This window comes from Colossoma macropomum, unplaced genomic scaffold, assembly GCF_904425465.1.
Source record: "Colossoma macropomum unplaced genomic scaffold, Colossoma_macropomum, whole genome shotgun sequence".
NCBI lineage: Eukaryota > Metazoa > Chordata > Actinopteri > Characiformes > Serrasalmidae > Colossoma > Colossoma macropomum.
In genome coordinates, this window is record NW_023494789.1 from 34,525,605 (window position 1) to 34,541,124 (window position 15,520).

A 15,520-nucleotide genomic window follows, 5' to 3' on the forward strand; every position below is an offset into this window, starting at 1 on the left:
AGCTACTATTAAACTATGGAGATTTCCAGGTTTAGAGGGAAAGGTTTGTGATTGGCCAAGTCAATTACCTGACCTGAATCATGCCTTTTGGGCAAAAAGCCACCAAAACAAGAACAAGATTTTGTACAATTCTTTATGATACAGTGGGGATGACTTATGATGTGCAAAAGGGTGGTTCACCCAGTACATGTGTAAATACTCCCAAATCAAAGCTAACATTCTGTTCTTTAACCTCAATAGTCTTTGTTTAATTTCAAATCCAATGTGCTACAGTACTGAGCCAAGTACCGAGAGTCAGTTACCTACTTACTGCACTGGGAATATCATTAAATTATGTCGAGTTTTGCAGCGAAAATATCTGTTTTGTCACACAAATATGTTTAAGTGCTCAGATATTAAACTTCATCAACAAGAGATGAAAATATCCAGTATTTGGAACATGACAAATGATGACATCCTGGAAAAGCTGGCTTTTGAATTCTGTTATTCCAAGTCAAATATATCAAAATAAACCTCTAACAGAAAAGAATTTAGAAGAATTATAGCTGTAATATTGTTTTACAATATATATGTCCTTCAAAGTACAAAAACGAGCTCCTTCTGCAGGTTTGATTAATGGACAAATCAGGGGTATTTCCATGTGCTGTGGAAAGTTGGGGTGTGCTTCCAGTCAAATATAGAACTGAGAGCATCAGTCTATTCTGAATTCTTCTCATAGAAGTTCTTGGTGCTTTGTACCATCTCCAGTGTCAAGTCCTTGATCTTAATTTCAGTTAGCTAGACTAAATCTGGGAGTCCATTTAAGGGAAAGAGCGTAACAAATGTTCATTCTTGTCAAACAAGTCTTAAAAGCAAATTAAGAGTTATGTATGTAAGTTAACATGAGAGTCTTAAAGCAGTGTGCAACCATTTCTACGATCTGATCACAGGTCATTCAGCCACGACAACGCAAACCATAGATTAAAATATACTTTCCCATGACATCCAATGACTAGCAAGGTTCCAGACTTGGTAACAGCTTCGCCTCTGTTATTTCACCACGGAAGTCCAACACGGTTCAAAGGTTTGCTGGTGGAGATCTGGAAGCTGGGGCCCGGCATCCCATGATGCAGTGGTCCACTTGAAAAACCTGAGAAGATGAAATTCTTGAGTGCTTGGCCGCAACCATGCCAGTCAAGTGAGATCCAGCCAGTCGGGCCTCTTATGTGGCTTGCAGGTGTGAACGTCCACAGTGTCTTCACAGTCGCTGCATTCTACAGCGCAGCACCACTTGAACTTGCACTCGCATTTGGTGACTCGTTTGACTCGTGTGGTGTCGTATCCGCGGCCGCAGCACATGACTTCGCAACCATCCATGCCCCTGGATGACTTGTTGCACACCCTCCCTGCAGTGCCCAGAGAACCTGAAACAGAGAGAGAGTAGGTCAGTGTGGGAAGTTTGAAAGAATACTTTGAAAAAGTAGTGATAGCTGAGTACTGAATACACTGCCCTACATGTGTTCTGTTACAACACATTAAAAAGTAAAGCACTGAGAATGCAGCTTAATTCAAACTGTTTCTTGCTGTTACTTGTTGGCAGTTTTCTTCAGGCAGCTCTTCTCCAAACGTTTTTTTTTTTATCAAAAATTCGCTTATCAACTGAAAAAACTTCCAAGATTCTCAGCTCCTTTTTCACTCATCGCTTGCTCCAGTCCACTGCTGCTCCCACACTCTGCCGAAATGGACTGCTGCCTGTCTCATTAACTAAGCAAAAGTGGGATCCACATGGAACCTCTTTTAGCTCATGCAGTTTTGTGTTGTTGTGAGATGTCACAAGCCTCCTAATATTTTCAGCTGAAGTGGAACAGTGTGTGCTAAAGTGGGACATCGCTTTAAGCTTGCAGGAAACTTGTTTAGCAAAATAAAACATTTCATCACATTCAGCTGAATCAACAACAATCATGAACAAAACTGGCTTAATGTTTTTTTTAAAAAATGAAGTGGCTTTGAAGAGTGAACATTTGAACATTCCCACAGCTTCCTCCTTCACTAAATAGTTAATATGCTAGCATTTTTTTAAAGATTGTATCCTTTTTAATTTAGTATGTAAGTATTCTAAAAAGTGCCCCGGCGATGGACTGGCGATCTGTCCAGGATGTTTCCTGCCCCCTGCCCAACGACCGCTGGGATAGGCTCCAGCAACCCCTGTGACCCAAAAGATTAAGCAGCTTAGATAATGTGTGTGTATTCTAAAATTTTAAAAACTGTATTCTGAATATGTCCTTTTTAAATGTTATGTGGAATAAACACTTAATATCTGTATTCTGAATATGTATACCATTCCATTCCATCTCATTGTGTTAATGTCGCATCCACTGTTTTTTAATCAGTCAGTGAGTGTACATCATTACCCATGTCAAGGAATGAAATGGTGGGTGAATGGCCTGTGCCAGGGTGTTTAGCTCTCTTCCTGGAGGGCTTTGAAGTCCGGCATAGTGTGAGCAATGAAATCACAGAAGTGTGCTGGAATCTAGGACCAGAGCTGGACACCCTTGGATAGGTCATTCAGGGGTATCGGTGAATAAGTTTGCTGTCTTTATAAAGCCCTCAGTTTATTTCTAAGCACATAAGATTTATGAGAGATTTTTGTGTACCATTTTCTTCCAGTCAGGCTGACGTAATCTAAACAAACAGGACTTCTGAATGCTTGGATTCCAAGCTTTCCACTTCTTATGCAATACTTTTAATTTCTCTTTTTTTCCCATTAAGCCAAAGGCTTCCAAAGAAGAGACCATAGTAGGCCATTCGGCCTCACTCGCTAAGACCATTCACCTACCTGCTGTTCGGTCCATGAGGCAATAGTCTGGAGAGCTTTCCACGTACACAAGATCATTTTTGGTTGTTCCTCGGAAGTTCCTGTCTGCAGCCATGAACCCAGTGCCATCCTGGTTCATTGTGACCTCCACGGCTGTGTTGTACTTCTTCCTCAAGTAGTCTCCCGTGCGGCGGAAATCTGACATAGCAAGCCAACATGTCCGTACAGCGCACGAGCCGCTGACTCCATGGCACTTGCATTCCAGCTTCATGAAGCGCTTCACTGCCTAAGGAAAGCAAGGGTTGATCAATAACTCCATACACCCCCTGAGTTTTAGAGAAGACCACTTTATCTTTGATTGTATCAATGCAATAGTATTTCAGCAAGATATCTGTTTTGTATTCAGTTATTTATGTGGGCATGAGAGGGAGGGCCATTGGCAATCTAATAAGCATTGCTTTTAAATAAATTGTGGCTTAATATGGAACAGACAATGGCTTAATATGACTTAATATGTTTTTTAATGTGCTCAACAACTGGCAGTGCTGATTTAACCCAATGGTACCAAGCCCTGGACCTGGAGAACCACTGCTCAGTATATTTTGGTGACCCAATTCAACTAATCAGCTTATTAGTCAGCAAATTAATTAGGCTTTATTGTGTAGGTGTGAGTGTGTTAGAGCAAGGAAAACATTAAAATGCACAGGGCAGAAAAAATACTCCAGAAACAGATTGGGAATCAGCCACTGTGATTGACCTTCCGCTTGCATGACCACCATCACCCAAACTTCATACTAGAATGGTTTATCCTCACCATCCTCCCACAACGGTTATTGTGCAGGTTCATCAGAGCTCGGGCATCTTTTACCATCCTCTCCCTGGCATCCACAAAAGCCTTGGCAAACTTGATGCCGTAGTTGACGTTGTCGCTGCAGCCACCCCAGTCAAAGCCCCCCATTTCGTCACTGGCTCTCCCTCTCTTGTGGGTGTCACAGCTGCAGGTCTTGAGCTCCCCCTGGCTGCAGGCTCTGGTGATAGCATAGACCACTCCTGCAGAGGAGATGGCATACACGAACGCTGCCTCTCGACTGCCTGGAAAGGAATACATGATTCATGAGTCATGACGCACAGTAATAAAAGGATTGTTATGCAGCTTTGGAAAGCACACAGATGTCTGCACCTAGATACGTTTTATTGAATCGTCTAAATGCTGTTTGTTTCGCTTGTCTACAAGCAACTACTTGTTGACTACTACAGACTTCTGCTTATGGTTCCACACTTGTGCTTGTGTGATATGGACCATCACCTAACCATCATCCTCTCAGGTTTAAGCTCTTGGGTTTCTGTGCCTGTTTGAGCGTAGGAGGCCACCCTGGAGCTTCCTGCCATCAGAGTGATTCAGACTGAACACTTCTTCACCTTCAGTTCTCTGGATGATTGCACTCACAGCCTTGAGGTGTGTTTTTCCCCTGCAGCGGAGAGCACAATGACCCCCATTCCCCTCATTTTTCATCCTCCCGCTTACGCACTTAGCCAAAACAGAGGGTGATATGTCAAAGACGGCAGCTTTGTCTGTCTGCCAGAGTCATCTTTACAAATATTTACATCTCCTATTACTGTTTATACATCAGCCGCGCTGATCCCCTCCCTACTCGCCACTTGTATTTGGAGAATATCCACTCTCTCTCAGACTCTCTCCCATTCTTGGAAAGCTGAGAAGTGTTGGCTGCTTTCCCTCTCTCTTGTTCTGGTACAGCCTATTTATAAGCAATGTATAATGGATCCCTGAATATATATGGATTATTTATATCAGTATTATCCATGTCTTATTAATGTGCTATGAAGCGTGCTATAAATAAAGGAGGAACGCACTGCGGAGCATGACGCGGCCGAACACTGTGTGGTCTCGTTCCAACGTGCTGCAGTTCCAGCGGTGGTGTCGGAACTGGTGCTGGCACTCCCGGATCCACTCCTTGGCTCCCTCGCCAATGGATTGCATCAGGTCTGGGTGTCGCTGGCACAACTGCCTCTGCTTGTTGACTAGGCCTGGAATGTTGTCGCATATAACCCGAGCACCCAGTGCACCAATATACCTGCGGAACAAAGTAGCCACAGAAGTAGGCCTATGAGTCTACATTTACCACTAATGAAATAGCGGTGCTATAAAGCAGTGTACCATGTACATGGGGATATACTGTGACACTGAATTTAAGGGTTATCAACTAGTTAGGTTAGTCTAAAGGGATACTTTAGGCAGAAATGTATACAGTTTTCCATTTACCCCACATATAGTTGATCAGCCAAGACATGTTTGGTGTTTTATAAGGCTAATGTAACTAACAAGAAATTGCAGCCTATTGTCACCTGTAAGCATCCGTTGCAAACTGTATGAATAAAAGATCAGACTCTTTCCTCAAACCATGTGTAGTTCCTAAATAATCTTAAATATACTTTTTTATGTAGTATCTAACACTGTATGATGTGTTGTTATTTACAAAAAGGAACAAAAGTGAACCACATAGCTAAAAATAGTAGCAGCAGCTTAGATTTGTTGTTTTCTGTGGATAACAATGTCGAACAGTGAGAGAAACCACATAAGCAAGTCTGTTTGAGGTTACTTATAAGGGAATTCATTTGTTTTCAAATTTCTGTATAAATAAATTGTAATCAAAGTCATTCAGAGTGGTTTGGCGTGAAGTTTGTCATTGACAGAAACTTACGTGCCCAGCATTCTTCATTATGGTGGGGATAGGAACCAGATGTCTGAAGCATTTAGTATCTCTAAAAGCTCCATCACAGTAAGCTGTTACTCAAAATGGTTACAAATTCTTCATTTCATATCTGAGACATTGTTGCATGATAGTTTTGAGGAAAAGATTTGGGTTAAAACACTTTTAAAGCAATTCATGACAGAGAGGTACGTGCATGTGTGTATGGCAAAAATAGTACCCAAAAATGAAACGATTTTTTTCAATTTTACCACTATTTTACCGTTTTCAGCATTACAGCTTCACTGGTCATTTTTCATTCTAAATGGAATGGCTATATTTACATTGCAGATGTCATGACCCCTTGTTCCTATCACCACCACTTTAAAGATGATCTGAGTCATTGAACCATTTCACCTCAAACCACTCTGAAAGACTTTGTTTACGTCTCAATGATTAAATTACACACAAATTTTGAAAAATTTCCCCTTAAAAACATTTCATTAAAAAATCAAAAATCAATTTCTCTTTGAGGCAAATGATTTAGGAATGCAGTTTGCACAATGCTAACGGGTGACTAAGCTTCCATTGCTTGTTAGCTACTTTAGCATCAGAGCTCCAGTGCAAAACTAAAGAAGGAAACCTGAGACACCAAACATTTCCTAGCTGATTTTTTAGGGGACGTTTGTGTACATTTATGGCACCACAATGCTAAGAGCAGTTGAAGAGATTGTTAAGAGTAGTAGGCTTCTGAACACTGTTTGGATTAGAGAGTTGTGCAAAATCAGGCCATGGGTGGCAAATTGGGGATTACAGTATCCTCCAGCTGACCCCACCAATTCAAATCTACCGCACACACCGCAAAGTTTATGCTGTGCTCACACAGCCTTGTCTCCTTCCCCGGATCTCATTATCCAGTCAGTCGTAGCCGGGTTTGTGTGATGGTGCTCAGATGAACCCACTGTTCAGTTTCCACTCCTCTTATGGACGTCCTTGTCCCTATCACGCACACGCACTGCTCCACAAGACTTATCCTTCTCACCAGCAACCAGGGAGGGCCTGCTCTGCAAGGCTGCCCTGTTTATCCTTCACACGCACACGGTCCCTACTGCAAAAGACTTATCAGCCGCGTGTGCCTGGAATTGAGAAAGAGTAATGCCTGCAAGCCAGAAAAGCACTGCGTGTGAATTGATTGCTATGATGACAACAATCCCCATAACTGTATAAATTACTGTAGGAACGGAGAGATATTTATCACTGCGGCTCACGCGGTGTTGGGCATGCAGCCATACGTGTCTTACCGGCTAAATCTCACTCTAGCAGCTCCCTTACATGGGGCAAAGGGCCCCATTTACACTATAAGATAGCACTCCGTCTGCCCATTCATGAATAGGTATAATATCATTGCCTGTTTGGCTGAGATAGAAGATCACATTCGCATTGCTGAAGGGGGGATTCCATTCAAAGAATCTAAAATTGGGTAGACTACTGAGACTTCTGTTGTTTACACAGCTGTAGGCCTCAAAGCAGTCGGCTACAATGTGGTAAGATGTTGGACTGTGTTGATATTGCTACCACTGAGACATGATGGAGGGCCCACGGACGCTGCAATTAGTGACAGAGAGAAACATTTAATTGAGAAATCTTGCAATGTTTCATCACATCTGCTGTTACAAAACCGACAAGTATAAAGGAGCTGAAAGGCAATAACCCGCGACCAAACTCAGACAAAGTCTATGGCCCTGAACAAGAATGTCGGATGAGTTTGCACATTGCAGTCGAGTACGTTTTATGGAACGCCATTGCGTTCATATTATATTTATATTTTCATTTTTCATGACAAGTTATGTTTTTAATACTTTAGGCAAGTTCGTGCACTGCTTCTGCACTTTTGCAGATGACTCAAAGACCAATTGCTATGAGGTGGACAGGGATAGTGCGCAATATTGTGTGATATAATATAGTGTGCTGCTTTGGTGGCCAGACGTTTACTGAAAAAGAATTCTAGTCTTAGCCTAGTTTACATGCTTGGTACATTTTGAATCCTGAGCTTATTATTCAGATATTAATCTTTTTATTTGTATTATTCAGTAACTTATTCAGTAACTAAACTCATTACAAATCAGATAAATTCTGCAAATTATTCACAGGCTAAATGCTTCACAGGCGTTTGCAAGATCTTCATACATTTCAGTTATGAGATAGAATTAAACATAAAGTTTGTGGTTTAAAAAACAGTTTTGTTTATGGAGTTACTTTAGCTGACGTTTGATTATTGAGTTTCATTTTTTAGACCTCAGCCATGCTAATCGGAGACACTGGTGTTCTTTTCTGGTGAGAAACTTCTAAAGTATGAATTCCAAACACATCTTCACTTCTACACGTCTTCTTAATACTTCTTAGATAAACCATTCTTTTAAGTGCCATAGTATTTCAGTAAATGCAAGTTTATGCAATCCCTAAAATGACCAGGACCTGCTGAATTTTATTACACAGTTATATAAGCAAGGAATAACTTGGCCAGTTTGCATTATAGTCCATATACTTACAGAACAATAAGCTTCAGCATATACAAAGGCTGAGAATTTTAAATGGCCAGGTCCCACTGGTGGGCCCAAATTTTTATTACACACTTCTATAACCCAAGAATATCTCAGCCGGTTTGCATTGAAGTCCATGTAGTTATTGAGTAATAAGCCTAAGTATGTAATAAGCCTGGGATTTTTAGGGGGGATTTTTTATCCCAACCTTATTGTTATCAAGAAATAATACCTATATCATCACATTACTACCAACAAACGCTCTCCAACACATTAAAATATGTGAGCTCAGGGCTGGGAAATATAACAATACATATGGTTATTGGGATAAATTGTGTCACAATACAATATGATTTTCTGAACATATTGTGGCTATTATCAGTACTAGTAAAAAACTGACCAACTGCATGTTTCATTATGAAGAGAGCAAAATTAGTCCTGTTTAATGGGATTTAATGCAGTAAATGTGAAATATTTAATACAAATCATAGCGTTCACAGTTTTGATAGTATGTCTTTGATAGTATGTAGCGCTACAGGTTCTTTTTTCTCTGTTGCAATCAGATGTATGAAAAAATAAATATCATGACATATTGTGTTTAGTAAAAATTTCTTGAAGTATCGCAATATTTTGCTATATCGCCCACCTCTATGTGAGCTGACCACCTTTTGTTTACTAAAAACCCACAAATGGTTGCATAACCTTGCTTGTTTTGACAGAAATAGACCAAAATTTCCTGAGAATTTACATTGCTCTGAGTAGTTTAATACTGCACTTGGCACTTCTACAGTATCGTCCATCTCAATGCATGACTTGGCAATTCCTTACAGTTCACTCAAGACGTAGTGTCGTTATAAAAGTATATTTTAACCAGTGAAAAGTTAAAAGCGATATTAAATCTAAGATCTTTGCTTGCCTTGTAGGTTTTAAAGGCCTGATCTGTCTGGGAAATGCTAACCGTGACCCAGAAAACGCATATTAGCAAGTGCATCAGCCGCTGGTTCAAAAAGCCTCAGGTTTTGCAGGAGTTGAAGACGCGCTTACCACCAGGAGGAATCCACGCGCGGGGTGAACAAGAGCAGCAGCAGGAAGAGCGGAAGGTAAATCCTCTGCACAGTGGCCGTGTCGGTGGAGCTGTTACAGTGAGTCCGAGCTGAAGCAGCAGCACAGCCGCCTTTAGCACCCTCTCCCATCGCGGGCTTAGCGAAGAAGGAGCAAATGAAGAGCAAAGCGTGTTTCTTTTCCTTCTCCAAGTGACCAGTGTAACGGTTCTGTACTGTTCTCTGAAAACCTCAGCTGTCCATCCTTCACTCCTTAGCCTACCTGTCCATTATGTCCTTTATGAAAGGAGTGAAAGAGTCCAGTTGCACTGTCTGGAATGAGCACAGCTATCCGAGTCCAAACTGAAGCCCCTCAGGCAGTCGGTCCACACTTTGCCCCTCAGGAGCGGCTGATGGAGAGACAGTGCGCTCAGAGCAGCTCAGTGAGCGCAGCGCAGTTTATGAGCTCCGGCATCAGAGTGAGAGCGCAGTGCGCGTGTGGGAGGGAGCGGGGCTCTGAGTGGGACCCTCATTGGATGACATCAGTAGTCAGTGTTAGAGCTCTCTATCTGAGTGAATGAGTTGGTGTCAGGGGCGATTTCCTGATGCTGTCACAGATAACAGCGTCTTATTTCCCTGAAACTCGTCTAATCCCTGACTGAAATCAAAGACTTCACTGAGAATCGCTAAGGATAGGCATAGAGACATGTTTAACAACAACAACAACAACAACAACAACAATAATAATAATAATAATAATAATAATAATAATAATAAAAGTGATGTAATACATTATTCACAATCTAATATATTTTACATTATACAAAATAGTTTTATTTGCAGTTGTATGTTTGTATTGTCTTTCTAGGTGAAAATAAGTGAACACACATTTATGCACATTTTCGTGCACAATTATTATTTATTTGCTGAATTTAACATATTGAAAAAATAAAAATACACAAAAGTTATTGCACATAATTATATATTTTATGTTTTATTTTTACCCAGTATGCTACATTCTTTAAAACAAATAAAAATATCAAGAAACATTTCATATTTCAGCGAGTTCCCTGTAGAGGATGAGTTAACTTATTTTCACTTATGAAATCAACAAAACAAAAAATACGAAACATAAAACCGGGGGTGGCTTTTGCAAACTTTTGCATACAACTGTACAGTGCTGTGAAAAAGTATTTGCCCCTTTCCAATTTCTTCTACTTTTGCATACTTGTCACTCCTGAATATTTCAGATCATTAAATTACTTTTAATATTAGACAAAGTTAACACAAGTGAACAGAAAATGCTGTTTTTAAGTGAGGATTTCATTTGTTGAAGGAAAAATTCTGATGAGCTCTACCTGGCCCTATGTGAAAAAGTAATTGCCCCCTCAGCTACTAAATCAACCATAATTACTGCCAGACCTGTTGAATCTAAACATCACTTAAATAGAACCTGTCTGCCAATGTGAAGCTAGAAGGTCTCAAAAAGCAGCACATGATGCCACGTTCGAAAGAGATTCAAATACAGATGAAAAACAAAGTCACTGCAATCTACCAATCTGGAAAGGGTTACAAATCCATTGCAAAAGACTCTGGGACTCCAGCAAACCACACTGAGAGCTGTTATCCAGCCTACCAAAATTTCACCAAGAGCGCATCAACGACTCATCCAGGATGTCACAAAAGAACCCAGACAAACATCTAAACAACTGCAGACCTCATTTGCCTCAGTTATGGGCAATGTACGTGATTCCACAATAAGAAAGACACTGGGAAAAAATGGCATCCATGGGAGAGTTGCAAGGCGCAAACAACTGCTGACCAAAAAGAACATAAAGGCTTACCACATTTGCCGAAAAACATCTAGTTGACCCCCAGGACTTTATTCTGTGTATTGATGAGTCAAAGGTGGAACTTGGGTTATGCAGCAGGACAATGATCCTAAACATCCAAGCAAGTCCACCTCTGAATAGCTCTAAAGAAACAAAATGAAGGTTTTGGAGGGGCCCAGTCAAAGTCCTGACTTGAACCCCATTGAGATGCTGTGGTAAGACCTTAAACAGGTTGTTCTTGCTTGTTCTTGCTGATAACTTTACAGGAGAAGGAAAAAACCTACTTTACTTTTAATGTAAGTCAATGGAACCAGACATTTTCCCAAGTCATTTTAGGCCGTTTCTTTTGGTCCATTCTTCATGAAATTTACACACAATGTAAAAAGCAACAGGCATTTTCTAATTATGTCAAAAACTGAAAAATGACAAAAGGAGATACGTGGTTTTCTTACGACAGCATATATATATATATATATATATATATAGTAATTAGCTAAATAAATCAATGAGTTACATCCATTAAAGTAAGATATAATGTAGCCAGTGACACTGATGTCATTGTATGTATTCTTGTGCTGTGTTTGTCTGGGTATCAACATGCCTAGAGCAGCTTATACAAGTCTATATATAGTGCAATGAATACATTCTCTGTGAAGATGGTTGACATTGCTCATTTATTTCGGGATGTGACATTGTCATTCTACATAATCACCCAAGCCTGCTCATAAAATGTTGGTGTTAGTAGGCGTATGTGCTGCTTTACACACAATAAAGTCAAATAAACCTTAAAATAAGACTCATTAAAAAGTCTTTTTTTACGGGATAGTTGTGACTATGGATGACTAGACAATCATGACCAAAACTGGAACTGGTTACACTAAGTGGTGTTTTTGCAGTGTGGTACACTGGTTTGTGTTCTCTCGTTCTGAAACTAGGCTGGCCATTTATATATACCATATTTTAAGGTATTTTTGCACTTCTTGAAATAAAAACAATGATTCGTGGAAAGTCAAAACTCAGAAACAGAGAAAACACTTGCAGTATGTCCTCTGAGGTTTCGTAACTCTTTATTTTACGCTTTGATTCCTGTAAGCTTGTTAGCTTGTGACTGACTCTTAGTTTGGCCACTTGCTAGGCTGTAGATTTTACTGTGACATCTCTATGACAAATGGTTTTGTGAGACAACTGGGACACGGTAGCCCTTTCAAACCACAGGAGGTGTCTGGCTATAGCGGGAGGAAATTCTAGAAACTTCCAGTAATTCTTTTTATGAAGAACTGAACTTCAGATAGTCTGCATTTTCTTTTGTAAATATTGCTATTGAGAATATTCTCGTTAATCTCATGCTGTGCCCTTTCGTAAGTGCTGAAAGGCCAGCACAGTTCTTTTGAGGTTGTTAGTGGCCTTTAAAAATGACCAGACTCACTCGTTGCATCATAACATAGAGTTCAGTTATTTAGCTTTGTAATCACTCCAGTATGATTGTCCTCTCCAGAGACTGTCCAGGAATGAACACACTGGCGGGATCGCGCTCATCAAAGGGCTAGCTGGAGAACTGGGGCTTGTGGCTGGGACCAGTGTCAAATTATTTGCAGGATACATACTGCTATGCTAACCCATAGAGGCTGCGGTCTAGCTATTACTTTTCCACTGTAAAAACGCCTTTTTGAATCAATATTAAATCCCACAGGATCTTGATTTGATGGTAAGCTGATCACAACCTTCAGCTCCTTTGGTGAAAACAGCCATGTGTAATTGGATGTCTAATGTAGCGTCTAATGGCCTCTTGATTTGCACGCAGTTGAAGCACATGCACAGGCAGCAACACTGCAGTGGAATTTGGGGAACGAGTAACATGTTCCAAATGCAATGTTGCAATGCAAGCTCGTAGTGGGACGCTACAGTATGATGCATTTTGTACATTAGCTTTAATCAAACTATCACTTTAACTCCTTAAATGGCCAAGGTCCACTGGTGGGCCCAAAGTTTTATTATACACTACTGTAACCTAAGAATAGCTCAACCAGTTTGCATTAAACACCTTGTAGTTGCTGAATAATAAGCCTTATTATATAATAACCCTGGGATTTTAAGGTGTTAATTCCATAGTACTATAATATCAGGTCCAAACCCATAATAATTGTGACTTAAAGGGGATTTTTTTCTTAATTTCTGCACAATTCAATTGTTGAGATATCATTCAGAGTGGTTTGATATGAAATAATTAATTGTAGAGAAACCTACTGACTCAGATTTCTTTACAGTTGTGGTGATTATAACCACTGGCTGCAATGCCTACAATGCAAATATAGACATTTTATTTACTATCCAAAACAGCGAGTGAACCCACAAGCAAGTTTTTACCTGTAATGTTAAAGATGGTAAAATAGTAGTAAATTAGTAATAGGTTTTTTTGGGGGGTGGACTCTTTTGCCTTACAATGCCTTGTATGCACCTCTCTATGTAGAACATGTGTATTTTAATGTGTTAATGTGTTTTACTGCAGTAATAAATGCCACTGTTGTTTACTTCTATTTACATGTATGGGATGAGGAAGCAGCGGTTCAAATTTGTTGTATTTAAACTATGACAAATATATTCTAATTCTAAAAATAAGTTTTAGACTAAAACTTGGCCTCTAAACTATTGTTAAACAATACCTCAGACATCAAGCAGAATATTTGTAACCATTTCATATAATAACTTTCTGTGAGGGAGCTTTTAGAGCATTATTCAGATGCTTCAGATGTCTGGTTCCTATAACCATCACTGTGAATGATTCTGAGTCACTAAGGTCCCGTTTCACCCCTTGCCCCTATCATTTGGCCCTTAGCCCTCTGTTTTGCGCGTTCACGTCTAGGGTTCGGGTGTCCCAATTTTTGTTGAGATAGAGGGGTATGGCGAAGTGTTAGGGCTACGTGGCCCTCCAAACTGAGGTTTTTCAGACACTCCAAACGGAGTGTTATCAGAAAAAAAGAAAAACCGGCAAGATGGCTGCGCGAGCGACCAAAGAAACCCACAAATGTGAGTATTTTCTCCGTTCAAAAATTACGATAACCATTGTATTATCTTAGTTTAATGTCCCTTCAATGTATTATGGTGGTTTTCTTCGTAACAAGCATAAAAAATCGCTAAAAGTATGCTAATATCTCGGTAGCTAGCTAGCTAATTTTCGCGTTCCACCTTAAATAGTCCAGCAGTTCTGACGCCTGAAGCGCCAGAATGTAACTGCTGCACCATTTAAGGTGGAACGGGAAAATTCGAACAAGAAGCTGGCGAATAGCTGACTTCAGCTTCGTATAACCAATAAATTGACGGTGGGCGATAATAAATAATTGTCTTATACCCCCTCTTTGAAAGCATATGATGCGTTAAATGTAACTAAAGCCCCGCGGCGAGGTGGCTGAACTTTTCCCTTCTCTGCTATCACTGAAGTCAGGCCGGGTCGCCTACAGAGCACCGCTAGTAGCCTGATAATGAAGCAATGTTTTTTTTGTTTTTTGTTTTTTTTTTTGAGGGTCCCATTTCTTAGGGCAAGATTTCAACCACTACCCCGTGTAGCTCCGTTCCAAGGTGTTAGGGTGACACTCGAAAACAAGGGGTAGGGGTAAAAAGAAGAAATGGGATTGGGCCCAAGTTTCTCTACAGCAGAGCATTTCACACCAAACCACTCTGAATCACTTAGTTTACATCTTAACAATTGAATTAAGTACACATTTGGAAAAAAATAGAGCAATTTCCCTTTAATTAGTCAATAAATATAGTATCTAGTGACAAAGCCATGTTGACTTCTAAACACAACCCCGACCCTGACTGCATATTCTTCTGACATCTAGACAATACTTTATGAATGGAAAACATGCTAAACCCTGCAGAATCCAGAGTAACTGTCCAAGCTGGGCATTAACCTGTGAGGCAGGCACTGCCTCTTCCCTACAGATGTCATTAGGATATTCTCCTGTCTTATGTTCAAGTACTGGTGCTCACAGCATCGTGTGAGGGAGGCATTCGTGGAGGCCAGGCATGCGTCTCTGTTGGTCTCACAACCCCGACGCACTGTCCCCAAGAGGAATGTTAATTGGCAAAATCCAGCAGAGGAGGTGACCACATCTTAATAGAGGATGTCTGCAGAGAAACCATAGTCAGCAAAAAGTAATGTTTAGATTTTAAAGGAGTGCTCCAGCATTTTTGAACATAATTTCCACTCACATACGGTTTCAGTGTGTTTTCCTGAACTTAGAAAAGAACAGAAAACTCCTTCACTTGAAGCACACAAGTTAAAGCCAATGGGCAGGTGCTGAAACTGAAGCACCTTGACGTAGCTTCTTTTGATTCAGTTGGTTTTCTGTTCTTGTTCTTTTCTAAGTACAGGGGAATTACTGTCCATGATGTTCTACACCACACCTACAGATGTTGCAGACAGAGATTACACTGAAACATGCTGGAGTATTCATTTAAGGGACAGCGCTGCAGTTAAAACTAATTCCTCCTGGAAATATCTCTCATCAGTGATATTTGGGAGGTGCTGGAAGGTGGGAGGTGTGAATGCACTGCTTGGTTGTGAAAGTTCTCCAGTCCAGCTCCAAACCGAATAAGCTGGATGTTC

The 15,520-nt window shown here is 40.4% G+C and overlaps 1 protein-coding gene across 1 annotated transcript; it reads right to left on the reverse strand.

Moving 5' to 3' along the window:
• Positions 1–608: 608 nt before the first annotated feature.
• On the reverse strand, positions 609–9,544 carry wnt2ba (wingless-type MMTV integration site family, member 2Ba). Its single transcript, XM_036571096.1, has 5 exons — positions 9,087–9,544; positions 4,667–4,887; positions 3,609–3,886; positions 2,816–3,080; positions 609–1,403 (listed from the first exon to the last, which is right to left on the reverse strand). Exons 1-5 carry the CDS (start codon positions 9,233–9,235, stop codon positions 1,174–1,176), a joined length of 1,143 nt encoding a protein of 380 aa, XP_036426989.1. The 5' UTR covers positions 9,236–9,544; the 3' UTR covers positions 609–1,173.
• Between the last annotated feature and the right edge of the window lie 5,976 nt (positions 9,545–15,520).